The 18,785-nt window shown below is 35.8% G+C and overlaps 1 protein-coding gene across 3 annotated transcripts in view; it reads right to left on the bottom strand.

The window, feature by feature from the left end:
• Positions 1–88: 88 nt before the first annotated feature.
• The window catches only part of LOC130843466 (KAT8 regulatory NSL complex subunit 1-like protein), a 65,895-nt gene continuing 47,198 nt past the window's right edge, over positions 89–18,785 (bottom strand). For all 3 annotated transcript variants that reach the window (XM_057719761.1, XM_057719762.1, XM_057719763.1), the window contains exons 5-6: positions 3,323–3,488; positions 89–266 (exon numbers count right to left, since the gene is read on the bottom strand). In XM_057719761.1, coding sequence (XP_057575744.1) covers positions 94–266; positions 3,323–3,488 — 339 coding nt within the window. In that variant the 3' untranslated portion in view covers positions 89–93. The remainder of the gene's footprint in view (positions 267–3,322; positions 3,489–18,785) is intronic.

Raw genomic sequence — 18,785 nt, 5'->3', positions numbered from 1 at the left:
TATGTATTTTCTATTTGTGTCTGTGTGTGATGTGTGAAAAATGAATATTAAAATTAAGGATTTACATTCATTCCTTTGTTAAATTTTATTTCCTTAGCAAAAGTAGTAACTATATGAAAGATGTAAAAAGTAAAGTACAAGATTTGTAAATGACATACCAGGTGATGGAGATATGATACAGTCTCCTATAAATTTATTTTCAGCAAGATCTCCTTTTATTTCAGTCTTTTTAAACAATGTTTCAAAGTGAAAATGAAGAGGCACATCTAGCAAAATAAAGCAAAAAAAGTATTTTCAGTGAAATCACTCTCTACAGACTCCAATATTAAGACAGAGAAAAATAAGCAAAAGCTTGAAAAGTCACAACCACTAGAAGCGCCAAACTATACTTTCCAAGCGTATTGTTAGCAGAATTTTGGATATTATGTACTAAATAAACAACACTAACAATGAGCAATTTCATAAACTAAAATAGTACATAAAATGAACAAAATTATAAATATTAAATACTATTTGCAGATGAAACAAATGCTCCCAAAAGGCCTTTAATAAAATATACAGTCCATTCCACCCCTCCCCTACAAACTCTGCATTTGAAATAACGAGGTTTCCAAAAGATATAATGACATGATTTTAATTACTTGAGGGAAAACCACTATAATTCGGATGCAATCTTTTATGAAAATGTCAAGTTTCACATTCCCTTAGTTTACTAGTATTATGAATCATGAAATCTACTTTTACAAAGATCAAAACATAATGACAAACTAGTTCTCTTCTTTTAAACAGAGACTTAGGAGAGTCATTCAATTCACTATATTTATATTCCATACTGTCAACAACCAAAAGAGGAGCTAAGTAAATAAAAGAGAGGTGCTTCACATTTATTAACTAAAGGGTATTTTCTTCAATCAAGAATGCCAAAACAATCATTTTAAAAAGCATTTAGTAGAGACACCTAAACTTTTTCCTAAGAAACATAGAGAAATATTTTATAAAGCAGCTGATTTATTCAGTTTTCCTACTGAAAGAAGGTATTTATTTTTAAGAAAACTAATTATGAATGCATAAATCAGGATAGACCCAGGAAGGGTCTCAATTTTAAACAAGTATTTCTCCATCAAAAGGTGTATTTTACTGGCAGATCTATACTCAAGTGTGGAAAAATATGCACACAAAAAAATGAGTTTATAAGTATCATCTTGGAGACTCTCCCAAGGGGCAAAGGTAAGATGGATTTCAATGCTATCACTATACTATGACTATAAGAAGACTATATTACAAAATGAAAATAAGAATACAAATTAAATATGCTGCTTAATAATTTCAGGATTCTGATATTTCCAATTACCAAAACATAAGTTTCTCCAAAGAAATATCACTTAACTTTTATATAGCGTATCACCTATTCTACCACTGTTCTTGAGTTGTGGTAAAATGTGACATAACTAGGGAAGGTGCTTGTGGTACCCATATACCTTCCTTAGAACTCACACTGTGACCTGTGGGCTTTTATTAAAATTTCATAACACTTTATTACACTTATTAATTTATACCTCATTTGTTAAACTAGAATGCAAGTACCTTGAGGAATTTATCTCCATTTATACTCCTACGACCTACTTAGTACCTAGTATACAGCAAGTATTCAGATTTTTATTAAATGAACACAAGAAGAAATGGATAACCCAAACTAGTAGGTAGGGAAGCTAATCTTAACTTATTAGATCTGACATAGTAGGATGAAAGATATTTATGCCAGCTCTCAGATTTTTGTCATCAGAGAAATAAATTTACTAATAAAACAGAAAAGCAGTAAAGAGTATGATTAGGAGTGTGACTCTAGAGAATGACAACCTCAGATACAATCCTGTCTCCATCATTTACTAGCTGTGTACTCTTGGATGAGTAATTTAACAACTCTAAGCCTCAGTGTTCTTGTATGTAAGATAAAGAGGACAACAATATCTATTCTCATGGGGTTGCTGCAAGAATTAAACAAGAGAATGTATGTGCTTATAGGACCCAGTGTATGCTAAGATCAAATGTTAGCTTTGTTATTACTGTTATATATATTATTTTTCTTTCTATTATTAAGGTTTCCTCAAAGATGGAGTAAAATAGTTCCTACCAGGAACTTACTTCAAAGTATAGTGTAGCTAAGAAACCACTGTAATGGTGGTAAAAACCAAACTAAGATTCAGGGAAGGAATAGGTACAAAAAATAGTGCTTTACAAAGAGGAGCAGTCCCTGGATAATTAGAACCAAAAGTTGAAAAGGAAACAAAAGCCCATTGGAGATAACTTCCCATAAAGAGAAGAACCTGAGATAAACAATGTGAAGAATGTTTTTTACCCTAAATATTTACTTCAGTTCCAATGTAGCTAAGACTGGACACATTTGAATAGAAAACAAGAACTGGAAGGAAACAGCCATCTTAGGGATATAGGGATGCAATGCCTCATCTGCTCAGCCGTAGATTATAGGTATTTTTAAAAATAAATTTATTTATTTACTTATTTACTGGTTGCATTGGGTCTCTGTTGTGTGCAGGCTTTCTCTAGTTGCAGTGAGGGGGGCTACTCTTTGTTGCTGTGCGTGGGCTTCTCATTGCGGTGGCTTCACTTGTTGCGGAGCTCGGGCTCTAGGTGCATGGGCTTCAGTAGTTGTAGCACTTGGGCTCAGTAGTTGTAGCACTTGGGCTCAGTAGTTGTGGCTCACGGGCTCTAGAGCACAGGCTCAGTACTTGTGGCACATGGGCTTAGTTGCTTCACGGCATGTGGGATCTTCCCAGACCAGGGATCAAACCTGTGTCCCCTGGATTGGCAAGTGGATTCTTAACCACTGTGTCACCAGGGAAGTCCCGATTATAGGTATTTTTGAGGTTCAGAAGTTGACTATGTCTAAAGATGGACAATTTTCTTCTCTCAGAGAAATTCAGTGCTAATTACAGATGGAGAAATACTATATGGCAGGGAAAACTCCATGCAAAACAACATATTAGAAAAATAACCCTGACTTAGAAACATTTCAACAGCATAGCCATGTGATCAATAAAATGCTAAAAATTCAACACTCAAAGGGAGATCAAAAGCTAAGTATTTCCCAAAGTAAGTCAAAATGGTTTCCAAGGAATTAAAAAATCAACTTAAAGACAGAACATTAACTCAGCATGTGACTAGATTAATTTCTCTATGAAAACTGTTTAGCTCTACTATTCAGTGACAACGGATAAAAGTTTATTAGATTTCTTGTATTTACAGGATTAGATTTCACATAAAAAAATTTACTTACTTAGAAATTTTTTATAAGGAGGCTTACCTGATGGCAATGACAGAACAGAATGGAAAGAAGAATCTAACTCTGATACATGTTCTGTTAGTATCTGAGACTTTGAATTGTGTTCACAGCTACTCCAAATTGAAGCTGATTGCAGGCAAGGCATTTGTGTAGTATTTAAAAACCTTGTTTCTTTTGAAGGCAAAGTCTGCAAGGAAAAAAAAAAATTTAAAGACTTCATTTTTGTTTAATGCTGAATCAGAGAGAATATTAACAGTTATAGTACAGTATCTGAATGACACCAGCAAGAAGTCCTGGATTACTAAATCACCTTGGAGAGAGTGCTTTACAATGACCTAGACTAAGTGATAGAAGTAAAGTTATAGAAGGCTAATGGATGAGATTTGACTAGTCCCTTTTCAGTTTTTCAAAATGAAGAGCAATGTCTATGAAAATGGGTCTTTCTCCCATCTTAAGAAATCACAAAAAAGAGAAATGAGTTTGAACAGCTTTAGGTCACAAGAAAATGCTTACATTCCAAGTTAGTGAGAAATGTGATGGTGAGCAGGTACTATGTTAAGATTAAGAACTGTGCATAGAGTTAACCCTTGAACACAGGTTTGAACTGTGCAGGTCCACTTATATGAAGGTTTTTTTCACTAAGTAGATACTATAGTATTACATGACCTGTGGTTAACTGAATCCTCAGATGCTTAACCACAAATAGCGAGGAAGGCAAACTGACTGTAAAGTTATACATAGACTTTGTTACTGTGTGGGGGTTGATGTCCCTAACCCCCACCTTGTTCCAGGGTCAACTGTACTATTTTCCTCCTTATAATCTGTTATAACCAGTGACTGAAACTAGAGTCTTCCTTAAATTGTAATGCCAGACAATATCTACGCTGGAATAACAGTGAAGTACTATGAAGAAATACGTATCACATATTTACATTAAATAAAACTGAATTTAAAATAAAACATTAGAAAAGATATGTATAAAATATGCAATATATTACATGAGCTTGAGTTTAAGATAAAGTTAAGACTTCAATCCAGAAATCTGATGAAAACCATGTTGCTAAATCAAAAAAGTTATGTTGCTACATTAAAAAAATACATATTGTATTTAAATGTTGGGTTTTTTAATTAGTTTTTTCTGATTACAAGATTAGTATACAACCAGGGGAAAAAAAATTTATAGAGAAAATATTTTAAAAGTTAATAGAGTTCACTTGTGTTCCTTCTGTTACTCTTACCTCCACCTACTACAATAACATAGGAGTCATTTTTTTCAATAGAAATGATATTTAAATGCTTATAATAACTGAGAATTTTGGATGCTATTTTTAAAAATTATTTTATAGAGTTACACTGTCAGCTTTCTTGAGTTTGAGTTTCCTTGCTAACTGGCATTTTCTCTCTGTTTCCACAGCACCTTGGGCATAGCCATGTCTGCCATAGCATTTAACTAGATTTCCTTTGGACTGTGAGCTCCTTGAAGGTTGGGAGTATAATCTGTTCAATCCTGTATTCCTGGAACCTGACACAGTCCCTAACATCTGGTTAAAACTTTAATGCTCACCAAATCAATTTTATCTCATTTGCTTATAAAAAAATTTAAGTGAATAGAACTTTTCAAATACATGTGTGCCTGAGACTATTTCACATTGGTGGAAAAACAGTCCCTGTTAATATATGCTAAAATTTATTATGTAATGACTTCTGTTTATATTCCATTGGCCAAAACTTAGGTCAGCTAGTCATACCCAGCTGCAAGGAAGGCTAGGAAATGCAGTCATTCTGGGTGGTCAAGTAAATTGATGATTTTTATTAGAAGATATAATGTGTGGTACATGATTATAAACATGTGAGTTATTTTCAAGATTTATTCTTATTAGAATAAATTATTATGTTATGTGTATATATCTGTGGGAACCATTGCTGTTTCTTACCTTTACCAAGACACACTGGTACTTTTGACTCACTCTAGAATTATTTGTTCTTTTATGATGCAGTTCAAAAAGATATAAGGAACAATTATTTAGAATTACAAAGAAAAAAAATGTGCTAACCTCTGTTTTTTCATGTATGGCTAGAACATTATGAATAAAAGGTGATAAAATCTGAATATTTACCATATAATTAGTTTTCTCTTGCAATTTTTCCAAATCCAGGAAACCCATTAGCCAATTTGAAACTATCCTAAATAATTATGGAGACAAGTGAGGGGCATCTAGGAAAAGGCCTTTTTTCCCCTGCAGAGAAAGTGAAACCCAGGAGGCTGAAAAGGAACGGATCGAGAAATAAGAGAAAAACCTGGAGATTCTTGCCAATAAAAATTCAAATGTCTAGTGGGTATGATCAGTAATACCATAAGCTGCATAAGATTCAAACAAAGTAAAGCCTGAAAAGTATCCACATGTTTTAACTTTAATAATGAAACATTTCATATATACAAAAGAGTATATAATTTATAAGAAAGGTATAAAATAATGTTTAAAAAGCATCTATACTCACCATCCTACTTTAAGAAACATAACAATATCAATACCTTTGATGACTCCTCTTGCTGTCCCGCCCCCATGAGCCTGTGGTAGAGACTGCTACTTTCCTCCCAATATCTGTGCTCTTCTCCTCCCTGTCCTAAAACTCCTGATTTGCAGTGGAGCACAGTTCTCAAGCTTTCTTGCATCTAAAAATTACTAAATTCTAGCCAGAACACCATGAAGAGAAGTCATATAGGCAACCTTTAGAAACTGACCTTAAGAAGGTCACTTAGCCCTCCATTCTTCCATCCGTGATGGTAAGCCACCATAATCTTGTGCGTGAGGGTAACATTCAAAAGATCAATCAAAAAGGCAGGAGGAGCCTGGTTCCTAGATAACCATGTAAAGCATGGCTGTCATGTCTAGAATATTTTCAATCTGTTACAAAAGAAATAAACTTACATCTTGCTTACGTCACTATTTGGGATTTCTGTCAAATGCAGCTAAACCTTAACTAATACAAATGTGCCTCCTCAATCATATTTTTCTCTCACATTTCTAAGAGTAACTGCTATCCTGAATTTTATCATTTCCTTGTTTTCCCTTTACTAAAGTATATGTAATCCTATATAATTTACTATTTAAATCTGTATGCTTTAAAAATGTAAATACACAGGATAATGCTAGATGTGTTCTCCTGATTTATTACTCAACATTATGTGCATGCGATTAATCATTTTACTGTATATAAATATCTAGATTGTTTCTAGTGTTTTACAATTATGAACCATGATAGTATGGATATCATTATATTTGTCTCCTGACACATGGGTGTATGATATTCTCTAGCGTACACTGCTAGAAATGGAATTGCTAGGTTATACAAATGCATGAACAGACATATTCAACTTCACTAGATAACATATTGCATTACCAAGTTAGTTACAACTAATTTACACTCCAACAGAGTACACTTGTTAGTTCTCACTGCTTCAGAATACATGCCAACGAGGGTATGGTTGGAATTCTTATTTTTGCCAATTTTAGAGCATACAAATATCTCATGGTTGAAATTTGTATTTGCTCTGTTTACTGTTCAAGTTGACCACATTTTCAAACCTATAATTGGCCAGTCAGTTCTCCTTCTTTTGGGGAATACATATTTTGATGATTTTTCTATTGGGATGTCTTTTTCTTATTGATCTTTAAAGCTCTCTTTATACACTCTTGAAAGTTACAAATCCTTTGTGGGTTCTATATATTGCTCCGTCTGAGCTTTTCATTTTTGTGTGTGTCTTTTGATGAACAGACATTCTTAAATGTTTCCTTTATAGATAGTCTGTACTTCTTTGTATCTTGATGAGGAAATCTTTTGTATCCTGATGAGGAAACCCTACCCTTAAGTCATAAAAATATTCTGCCACTTTTTTTTTTTTCTAAGAGTTTACTGTTTTTCCTTTTGCATTTAGGTCTTTATTTAAAATAGATTTCTTTGTGCAAGATGTGAAACAGGGATCCAAACTCATTTTTTTTTCTCTATATGGATCACCAATTGACATAATACCTTTTACTGAACGGTTAGTTCATCCTCTCCCAACCAATCTACAATGCTGTCAATTATATACCACATTCCATATATGTTTGGTACTGTTTCAGGGATCTCTAACGCTGTACCACTTGTGTCTCTGCTAGTAACCAATGCCTTAATTACTACATCTTTTATTTTTTTTATTTTTTATAAATTTATTTATTTATTTATTGGCTGCATTGGGTGTTCGTTGCTGCACACAGGCTTTCTCTAGTTGCGGTGAATGGGGGCTACTCTTCTTTGTGGTGCGCAGGCTTCTCATTGTGGAGGCTTTTTTTGTTGTGGAGCACAGGCTCTAGGTGCACAGGCTTCAGTAGTTGTGGCACATGGGCTCAACAGTTGTGGCTCACAGGTAGAGGGCAGGCTCAATAGTTGTGGCACATGGGCTTAGCTGCTCCATAGCATGTGATATCTTTCTGGGGCAGGGATCAAATCCATGTACCCTGCATTGGCAGGCAGATTCTTAACCACTGTGCAACCTAGGAAGTCCCTACTACATCTTCTAAATAAATCTTGACATTTGATAGTGCAAGTTTCTCCACCTTGTTCCTCAGGAGTGTTTTGGCTGTTATTCTTGACTTTCACTCCTCTGTATATTCTTTCTATTGAGGTATAGTTGATTTATAACACCATATAAGTTTCAGGTGTACAACCTAGTGATTCACAATTTTTAAAGGTTGTACTCCATCTTCTGAATAATTTTTAAAAACAGCTTAATTTCCATCAAAAACCTACAGAGTTTTGTTAAAAATACACTGAATTTGTAAATCAATTGGAAGATTTTTGAGATTTTTAAAATTTTGCTATCATGATTAGAGGTCATCCATCCATGAATATGGTGTATCTCTTCATTTATTTAGGTCATCTTTAATTTCTTTCAATAAAACTTTATAAATATCTTCTCTAAAAGTCTTCATATATTTTGTTAGGTGTATTCCTAGGTACTATAATATTTATTGTTTCATGTAAAAGGAATTTAAAAATACAGTTGACATATATTGAATATATCCCACAACTCTGCTAAACTTTCTTATTCAAATAATATTACTTGTTGTTTCTTTTAGTTTTCTATTAACCAAACAGATTACCTACAAGACAAGACAGTTTAGTTTCTTTCATTCAGTACTAAAACCTTTATTTGTCATTATTTATAAGGTTCCAACCATGCTAGATGGGCTCACCAGTTCAATAATGAATAGAAATGACCAAAAGACACACTGTTTTGTCCTTCATTATAAAAGAAATGCTTTTAATTTTTCACTATTAAGAATGATACGGATTAAGAATGACTGTAGAATTTTTTTGGTATATTCTTTATCAGGATGTATGCCTACTTTGCCAAAAGTATTTTTTAAAACATATTAATATTGAACTTAATCATATACTTTTTGTGAACCTATCAAAATTACTTGGCTTTTCTTCTTTAATCTAATTATGTGGTTATTACATTAACAAATTTTTAAATGTCAAAGCAACCTTTGATTCTTCTTGAGGAATCTTGCTAGGGGTTTATCAATTTCTTTGCAAAGAACCAGCAACTGGATTTATTTTCTATATTGCATCAATATATAGAAATTTATTACATATGTATGTTTGTTTCTGTGTTTCACTGATTCCTATTTTGTTTATTAGGATTGATAAAATATTTTGTCATATTTTTTCCCTCAGTTAACTTAAATTTTATATTCTTTTTTTTTTCTTTCTTTCTTGTAGTGGTTTTCCTAGAGTTTACAATGCATCCTTAACTTATGGCTTTTAGAGTATAAAACAAATTACTCCTTTTACCACTTCCCTGAAAACAATGATACATTAGAACACTTTAAGTCCATTTACTCTCCTCTTTGTTACTGTTGTAAGACATTTTAATTCCATATATGTTTAAAACACTATATTACATTACTATTATCAGTTTTACTGTCAACATTTATATTACCCATATATCTATCCTTTCCATTGTTCTTAGCTTCCTTCTACAATTCTTTTTCCATGTGGGATCATGTTCCTTCTCCCTTTGCTATTATTATTAGTGTAGATTTGCTGTCAAAAAATTCTCTCCATTTTTATTTATCTGAAAGCTTTGTATATCATCATTTTTGAAGGATATTTTTGTGGATACAGAATTCTAGGTTGGCTTTTTTCTTTCAGCATTTTAAGAATATTTGCATTTTCATCTGCCTTCCACTGTTTCTGTTGAGTAGTTAAGTCTTACTGTTGCCTTCATTTGAAGGTAATGTGTCTTTTTCACCCTGACTGATTTTAATATTTTCTATGTCTTCACTTTTTAGCAGACTTGCTATGTTTTAATGTAATTCCTATGTATTTGTTCTTTTTTAGGGTCCACAGAACTTTTTTTAAATTAATTAATTAATTTATTTATTGGCTGCATCAGGTCTTCTTTGCTACACAGGCTTTCTCTAGTTGCAGCGAGCGGGGGCTCCTCTTCATTGCAGTACGTGGGCTTCTCATTGTGGTGGCTTCTCTAGTCACAAAGCATGGGCTCTAGGCATATGGGCTCAGTAGCTGTGGCTCATGGGCTTAGCTCCGCAGCATGTGGGATCTTCCTGGACCAGGGATTTGAACCCGTGTCCCCTGCATTGGCAGGCGGATTCTTAACCACTGTGCCACCAGGGAAGTCCCTCACAGAACTTCTTGAATCTATTTTGTTGATGTCCTGTTTTAGTTTCGGAAATACTCTCTATTATTATCTGTTCAAATGTTACTTCTTTCCTTTTGTCTAGAGTCCAATAACATATATAGTTAAATTTTTTTCAGTGATTCACAGTTCTCTAATTGTTTCTGTATTTTTTATTCCATTTTATCTCTGTGCTTCTATTTGAGTATTTTATATTAATAAGTCTTTTTGTTCATTAACCGTATCTTATGCTCCCTCTAATTTGTAGTTAAACTCATCATCTGGTGGAGTATTAACTTCACATGTTATATTTTGAGTTTGAGAATGTTCATATAGCTCTTTTTAAAAAATAGGTTCCAAATATCTGATAAAATAATCTGTTTTTTTCCCCACTTGTTCTCTATTTCTTCAACATATTAATCACGGCCATTTTAAAGTTCTTGGCTGTTAAATCCAATTATCAGAACCACTTGATGGTTTGTCACTATTGTCTGTTTTTCTCTCTTGAAGGCTGGTCATATGGTCTTGTCTTTTGGGATGCCTAGTAAATTTTGACTGAATGCCAGATGGTATTTTTTTTAAAAATCATAAAGAATCCACATGATATACTCTTTCTCCATAAAGCGTTCTGTTTTCCCACTGCTAAGTATACATAAGCTGAAGGTTTCTCTCCTTTAATCTATTCAGGGACTGTGCTCAGTTAAGTTTGGGTTGCCATCCTGCTATGGTTTTCTATATCTGATTTGTTCCTGGCCCTTCAAGGTTTTCAGCTAAGTGTTTCTCCTAATCATTCAGAACTTAAGAAAAAAAATCTTAAGAGTATACTGGAGTGCCACCCTGTTTTGAAGGGGCTTTTGTCACTGATTTTTTTAAGCCTCCTGTTCCCTGCAGCCTGAGTATTTAGCCAGTGTTATGAGGAAAACATTGGTCAAAAATGTTCTGAAGCGAAAACTGGCCATCTACTTCAGGTCTCCCAAAATACCCAACAGCATCCCCTATAGCTATCATCTACTAGCATCTGCACCAAATTTGAAAATTTCTGCCAAAGCTCCAGGGCAGAAGTGGTTGTAGAAGTCAGCTGTCCTAGGTGTTCCCTCTCTGAAGACATATGCTAGATCATCTCCTCTAACCTTTATATTTATCCATGTCTTTTCATATCTTCCAATTCTTTTTTCTTTCTGTAGTTCATTTTGTATAATTTCACTCAGATCTATTTTCTAACCTCCAATTCTCCCTTCACTTTTATCTACCTATTTCTTAATCATATTATTAATTACCTGAGTTGTTTTCCTTAAAAATATAAACTTACTTAATTTTGCATTCTGTACATGATAACGGCAGTAGCAGAAGTTATTTTTTTAAGGATGTGGGGGGAGGAGTTTGTTTTTACTGACTCTTCTGATGTTGCTTTGTTGTTGTGTCTGTTTTTATATTCTTTTTCAAATTAGGAATTCACATGTATTGGAACTTTATTCAGGGGAATCCTGAAAAGTTTCTATTGAGAGTTCATTCTCCTAGAAAGGATATACATTTATTTCTGCCAGTCATCTGGAACACTAGCTAACCTATTTTAAAATGCAATTCTTGTCTTTTTAAATAAAACTCTTGGGTAGCACGATTTCAGACTTTATGTAAAAGGCCTGACACTACAAATTCTATGCAGAAACTCTATTTTCCATTTTTAGCCAGAGCCCAAGGCAAAGAAAGGCAAGTTCTTTGCATCTCTGTTCAGCATGTATTCACAAATTGAGTAGCACTGAAAGTTCCTGGCTTTCTGCAGGATCTCTTAATATGACACCTCACATCTCCCAAGTTCTAGACTTTGCCTCCAGTCTCTCTCAAGACTATTAAACAAATGTTTTTATTTCTCTCCTTTCCTTTTCTTTCTGAGGATTTCCATTTTTTGAGCCAGGTGAGCCATCCATTGTAAAAAATATTCTTGATATTTTACATTCTAATACTTTGTAGACAGAAGCTTTCCTAAGATAACTATCCCACCATATTTCTGGAATCAAAAGTTCAGCATTGGATCTGGCAATTAAAAGGTCATTTTGACCTTTAAAAAATTGTTTCAATAAAATGCTTTTGTTGGACAACATACTACAGCAGGGCGAAGAGTAAAATAAAATAATGACATTGCAGTGCTTCTCAGGGAACCCAATATGTGACAGAGATAAATAAAACCACTTTCAAACTTGTTGTGGAGGAAAGAGATTAAGCAATTGATAAATGGGATATGTTATCAAGAAATCAGTTTTGAAAGTAGAAAAGGCAATTCCATTTCTGTCCATGAAATAATAAATAAATGAGACCTAATTCAACTTAAAAGCTTTGTACAGCAAAGGAAACCACTGGCAAAATGAAAAGACAACCTACCAGTGAATGGGAGAAAATATTTGCAAATGATGTGACTGATAAGGGGTTAATATCCAAATTTTCTAAACAGCTCATACAACTCAATAGCAAAAAAATAAACAACCCAATTAAACAATGGGCAGAAGACCTAAATGGACATTTTTCCAAAGTATACATACAGATGGCCAATAGGCACATGAAAAAATGCAACACCATTAATCATCAGAGAAATGCAAATCAATACCACAATGAGATATTCCCTCACACATGTCAGAATGGCTATCATCAAAAAATCTACAAATAAAAAATGTTGCTGTTGGTTTTTTTTTTTTACAAATAAAGAATGTTGATGAGGATGTGGAGGAAAGAGAACCCTTGCACACTGTTTGGGACTGTAAATTGGTACAGCCAACTATGGAAAACAGTACAGTGTTTCTTCAAAAAATTAAAAATATGACTATCATATAGTCCAGCAATTCCACTACTGGTTACCAGTGGGGAGAGGGCAAGAGGTAGTATGAGACAGGGGCATGGGATTAAAAGACAAACTACTATGTATAGAATAAATAAGCAACAAAGATATAATGTACAGCACAAGGAAATACACCTATTATCTTGTAATAATTTTAAATGGAGTATAATGTATAAAAATACTGAATCACTATGTTGTATACCAGAAACTAATATAATATTGCAAATCAACTATACTTCAGTTACAAAAAAGTACAGCCATGGGACTTATATCAAACAACTGTTTTCAGAACTTGGACAACATGCAGCATATGACTCATCCCTGAGAGAAGAAAAACAAATGAGAAGGTCCTATAAATCTACCAGCTTTTTGTACAAGGCTGTGCAAATAGAGTATGTCAGACTAGATGATTTTAAGACACACATGTTACACTCTGGGGAGAAAAAGATGGCTACAATTCATAGAAGAGACTGCCATAAAAAAGGAAGCTATTCAGAGAAAGGTCTCCAGAAATTCCATAGGGTACATTTCAATCTTTTGTCAATAACAATCTGCACATGCACAGAATGAAACGACAAAGGCCAGTCTAAGGACAATTAAATTCAAGGGAAAGAAAAAAGGCAGGAAAAAAGAAAAAGCAATACATGAGAGAAATAAAAAAACAAATACAAAATGATAGATTTAAACCCAACTATAGGGGATTAGCTCAAGATGGTGGAGTAGAAAGACATGCACTCACCCCTTCTTACAAGGATACTAGAATCACAACTAACTGCTGAACAACCATAGACAAAAAACACTGGAACCCACGAAAACAGATACCCTAGATCAAAAGACAAAGGAGAAGCCACAACGAGATGGTAGGAGGGGCACAATCGTGATAAAATCAAATCCCATACCCATCAGGTGGGCAACCCACAAACTGGAAAACAATTATATCACAGAAGTTTTTCCACTGAAGTGAAAGTTCTGAGCTGCATCTCAGGCTTCCCAGCCTGGGGGTTTGGCAACAACGAAGAGACCACAGAGAATCTGGTGTTTAAGGCCAGCAGGATTTGACTGCAGGAGTTCCACAGATATGGGGAAAACAGAAACTTCACTCTTGGAGGCCACACACAAAGTCTTGTGCCTACAAGGACCCAGGAGAAAAAAGCAGCAACCCCATAAAAGATTGAGCCAGACCTATCTGCTAGTAATGGGAGGGTCTCCTGCAGTGTGTGTGTGTGTGTGTGTGTGTGTGTGTGTGGTGGGGGTGGGGAGTGGCTGTGGCTCACTGTGTGGACAAAGACACTGGCAGCAGCAGTTTTGGGAAGTACTCATTGGCATGAGTCCTCCTGGAGACCTCCATTAGCCCCACCAAAAAGCCTGTAGGCACCAGTGCTGGGTCGCCTCAGGCAAATAACAAACAGGGAGAGAACACAACCCCATTCATAGCAGACAGGTGGATTAAAGTTTTGCTGAACACGGTCCTGCCCACCAGAGGGACAAGACCCAGCTCCACCTACCACCAGTCCCTCCCATCAGGAAGCTTGCAAAACTCTCTTGGATAGCCTCATCCACCAGAGGACAGACAGCAGAAGCAAGAAGAACTACAATCCTACAGCCTGCAAAATGAAAACCACAATGACAGAAAGTTAGACAAAATCAAATTGCAGACTGGACAGAATCAAGATGGTGGAGTAAGAGGACGTGTGCTCACTCCCTCTTGCAAAAGCACCGGAATTACAACTAACTGCTGAACAACCATCGACAGAAAGACACTGGAACTCACCAAAAAAACCATCCCACATCTAGAGACAAAGGAGAAGCTGCAATGAGATGGCAGGAGGGGTGCAATCGCGTTAAAATCAAATCCCATAAATGCTGGGTGGGTGACTCACAAGCTGGAGAACAGTTATACCGCAGAAGTCCTGAGGGTTCTGAGCCCCACGTCAGGCTTGCTAACCTGGTGCTCCCGCAACGGGAGGAGGAATCCCCAGAGAATCAGACTTTGAAAGCCAGCAGGATTTGATTGCAGGACCTCCACAGGACTGGGGGAAACGGAGACTCCACTCTTGGAGGGCACACAAAAAAGTGTGCTCACTAGGATCCAGGGGGAAGGAGCAGTGACCCCATAGGAGACTGAACCAGACCTACCTGCTGGTGCTGGAGGCTTGCCTGCAGAGGTGGAGGGCAGCTGTGGCTCACCGAGGAGACAGGGGCACTGGCAGCAGGGGTTCTGAGAAGTCCTCATTGGCGTGAGGCCTCCCACAGTCCACCATTAGCTCCACCAAAGAGCCTGTAAGCTCCAGGGCTAGGTCGCCTCAGGCCAAAGGACCACCAGGGTGGGAACACAGCCCCACCCATTGGCAGACAAGTTGATTAAAGTGTCACTGAGCTCCACCCACCAAATCAGATTAAAGTTTTACTGAGCTCCACCGACCCAGCCCAAACCACCATCAGTCCCTCCCATCAGGAAGCACCCATGAGCCTCCTAGACAGCTTCCTCCACAAGCGGGCAGACAGCAGAATCAAGCAGTATTAGCAGTATTTCTTCCTGTGGAACTGAAAATCACAGCCACAGAAAGACAGAGAAAATGAAAAGGCAAAAGACTTTGTACCAGATGAAGGGACAAGATAAAACACCAGAAAAACAACCAAATGAAGAGGAGATAGGCACTCTTCTGGAAAAAGAATTCAGAATAATGATGGTGAAGATGATCCAGGACTTTGCAAAAAGATTGGATGTAAGATACAAAATTAACACACAGAAATCTCTTGCATTTCTATACATCAACAATGAAAGATCAGAAAGAGAAATTAAGGAAACAATCCCATTCACCATGGCAACAAAAGAATAAAATACCTAGGAATAAACCCAACCAAGGAGGTAAAAGACCTGTACTCAGAAAACTATAAGACACTAATGAAAGAAATCAAAGAAGACACAAACAGATGGAGGGACATACCATGTTCTTGGAGTGGAAGAATCAACATTGTGAAAATGACTATATTACTGAAAGCAATTTACAGATTCAATGCAATCCCCATCAAATTAGCAATGGCATTTTTCACAGAACTAGAACAAGAAATTTTACGATTTGTATGGAAATGCAAAAGACCCCAAATCGCCAAAGCAATCTTGAGAAGGAAAGACGGAATTGGTGGAATCAGGCTTCCTGACTTCAGGCTATACTACAAGGCTACAGTGATCAAGACAGTATGGTACTGGCACAAAAACAGAAATATAGATCAATGGAATAGGATAGAAAGCCCAGAGATAAACTACGGTCAACTAATGTATGACAAAGGAGGCAAGGATATAAAATGGAGAAAAGGCAGCTTCTTCCATAAGTGGTGCTGGGAAAACTGGACAGCTACATGTAAAAGAATGAAATTAGAACACTTCCTAACACCATACACAAAAATAAACTCAAAATGGATAAAAGACCTAAATGTAAGGCCAGACACTATAAAACTCCTGGAGGAAAACATAGGAAGAACACTCTTCGACGTAAATTAACAGCAAGATCTTTTCTGATCCACCCCCTAGAATAATGGAAATAAAAACAAAAATAAATGTGGGACCTAATGAAACTTCAAAGCTTCTGCACAGCAAAGGAAACTATAAGCAAGACGAAAAGACAACCCTCTGAATGGGAAAAAATATTTGCAAAAGAATCAACAGACAAAGGATTAATCTCCAAAATATATAAACAGTTCATCCAGCTCAATATCGAAAAAACAAACAACCCAATCCACAAATGGGCAGAAGACCTAAATAGGCATTTCTCCAAAGAAGACATACGGATGGCCAAGAGGCACATGAAAAGCTGCTCAACATCACGAATTATTAGAGAAATGCAAATCAAAACTACAATGAGGTATCACCTCACACTGGTTAGAATGGGCATCATCAGAAAATCTGTAAGCAGTAAATACTGGAGAGGGTGTGGAGAAAAAGTAATGCTCTTGCATTGCTGGTGGGAATGTAAATTGATACAGCCACTATGGAAAACAATATGGAGGTTTCTTGTAAAACTAAAAATAGAACTACCATATGACCCAGCAATCCCACTACTGGGCATATACCCAGAGAACACCATAATTCAAAAAGACACATGCACTCCAATGTTCACTGCAGCACTGTTTACAAGAGCCAGGACATGGAATCAACCTAAATGTCCATCAACAGATGAATGGATCAAGAAGATGTGGTACATACATAATATTACTCAGCTGTAAAAAGCAATGAAACTGGGACATTTTTAGAGACATGGATGGACCTAGAGACTGTTATACAGAGTGAAGTGAGTCAGAAAGAGAAAAACAAATATTGTATATTAACACATATATGTGGACTATAGAAAAATGGTAAAGATCAACCAGTTTGCAATGCAGAAATAGAGACCCAGTTGTAGAGAACAAACATATGGATACCAAGTGGGGAAAGCAGGGAGGGTTGGAGGGGGAACGAATTGGGAGACTGGGATACCAAATTGTACACTCTAAATATATGCAGTTTATTGTAAAAAATAAAAAAATAAAAAGTTAAAAAAAAATCAAACTGCAGAGGATTATGTCCCAGATGAAGGACCTACATAAAATCCCAGAAAAACAACTAAGTGAAATGGAGATAGGCAACCTTCTGGAAAAAAAAAAATTCAGAATAATGACAGTAAAGATGATCCAGGATCTTGGAAAAAGAATGGAGGCAAGAATCAAGAATATACAAGAAATGTTTAACAAGGACCTAGAAGAACTAAAAGCATACAAACAGAGATGAACAATACAATAACTAAAATGAAAAATACAGTAGAAGGCATCAATAGCAGAATAACTGAGGCATAAGAATGGATAAGTGACCTGTAAGGCAGAATGGTGGAAATCACTGCCGCAGAACAGAATAAAGAAAAAAGAATGAGAAGAAATGAAGACAGTCTAAGAGACCTCTGGGACAATGTTAAACACTAACATTCACATTACAGGGGTCCCAAAAGGAGAAGAGAGAGAGAAAGGACCTGAGAAAATATTTGAAGAGATAATAGCTGAGAACTTCCCTAACATGGGAAAGAAAAGATTCACCCAAGTCCAGGAAGTGTAGAGAGTCCCAGGCAGGATAAGCCAAGGAGGAACATGCCAATACATGTAGTAATCAAACAGACAAAAATTAAAGACAAAGAAAAATAATAAAAATATTAAAAATATTAAAAGTATTAAAAATATTAAAAGTATTAAAAATATTAAAAGCAACAAAGGGAAAACAACAAATTACATACGGGGAATTCCCATAAGATAATCAGTTGATTTCTCAGCAGAAACTCTGCAGGCCAGAAGGGAGTGGCATCATATATTTAAAGTGATGAAAGGGAAGAACCTACAACCAAGAATACTCTACCCAGCAAGGCTCTCATTCAGATTTGATGGAGAAATCAAAAGCTGTGCAGAAAACCAAAAACTAAGAGAAGTCAGCACCATCAGATGAGCTTTGCAACAAATGCTACAGGAACTCCTCTAGGTGGGAAAGAGACTAGTAACTTAAAACAACCTTGTACATTTATAGACTGCTATTTCAAATTCTCATGGGAACAGCAAACCCCAAAACTACAATATATACCATACAAAAAAGAAAAAGCAACCCAAACACAACACTAAAGATGGTCATCAAACTGCAAGAGAACAAAAGAGGAAGAGAAGAGAAAAGACCTACAAAAACAAACCCAAAGCAATTAAGAAAATTGCAACAGGAACATACATATCAACAATTATCTTAAATGTAAATAGATTAAATGCTGCAGTGAAAAGACAGAGACTGGGTGAATGGATACAAAAATAAGACCTGTATATATGCTGTCTACAAGAGACCCACTTCAGACCTAAGGACACACACAGACTGAAAGTGAGGGCATGGTAGAAGGTATTCCATGCAAATGGAAATCAAAAGAAAGCTGGAGTAGCAATACTCATACCAGACAAAATAGACTTTAAAA

The sequence above is a fragment of the Hippopotamus amphibius genome, unplaced genomic scaffold (assembly GCF_030028045.1).
Source record: "Hippopotamus amphibius kiboko isolate mHipAmp2 unplaced genomic scaffold, mHipAmp2.hap2 scaffold_332, whole genome shotgun sequence".
Lineage (NCBI taxonomy): Eukaryota > Metazoa > Chordata > Mammalia > Artiodactyla > Hippopotamidae > Hippopotamus > Hippopotamus amphibius.
The sequence above is the reverse complement of the archived record's forward strand: the minus strand, read 5'-3'. Positions and strand labels throughout refer to the sequence as shown.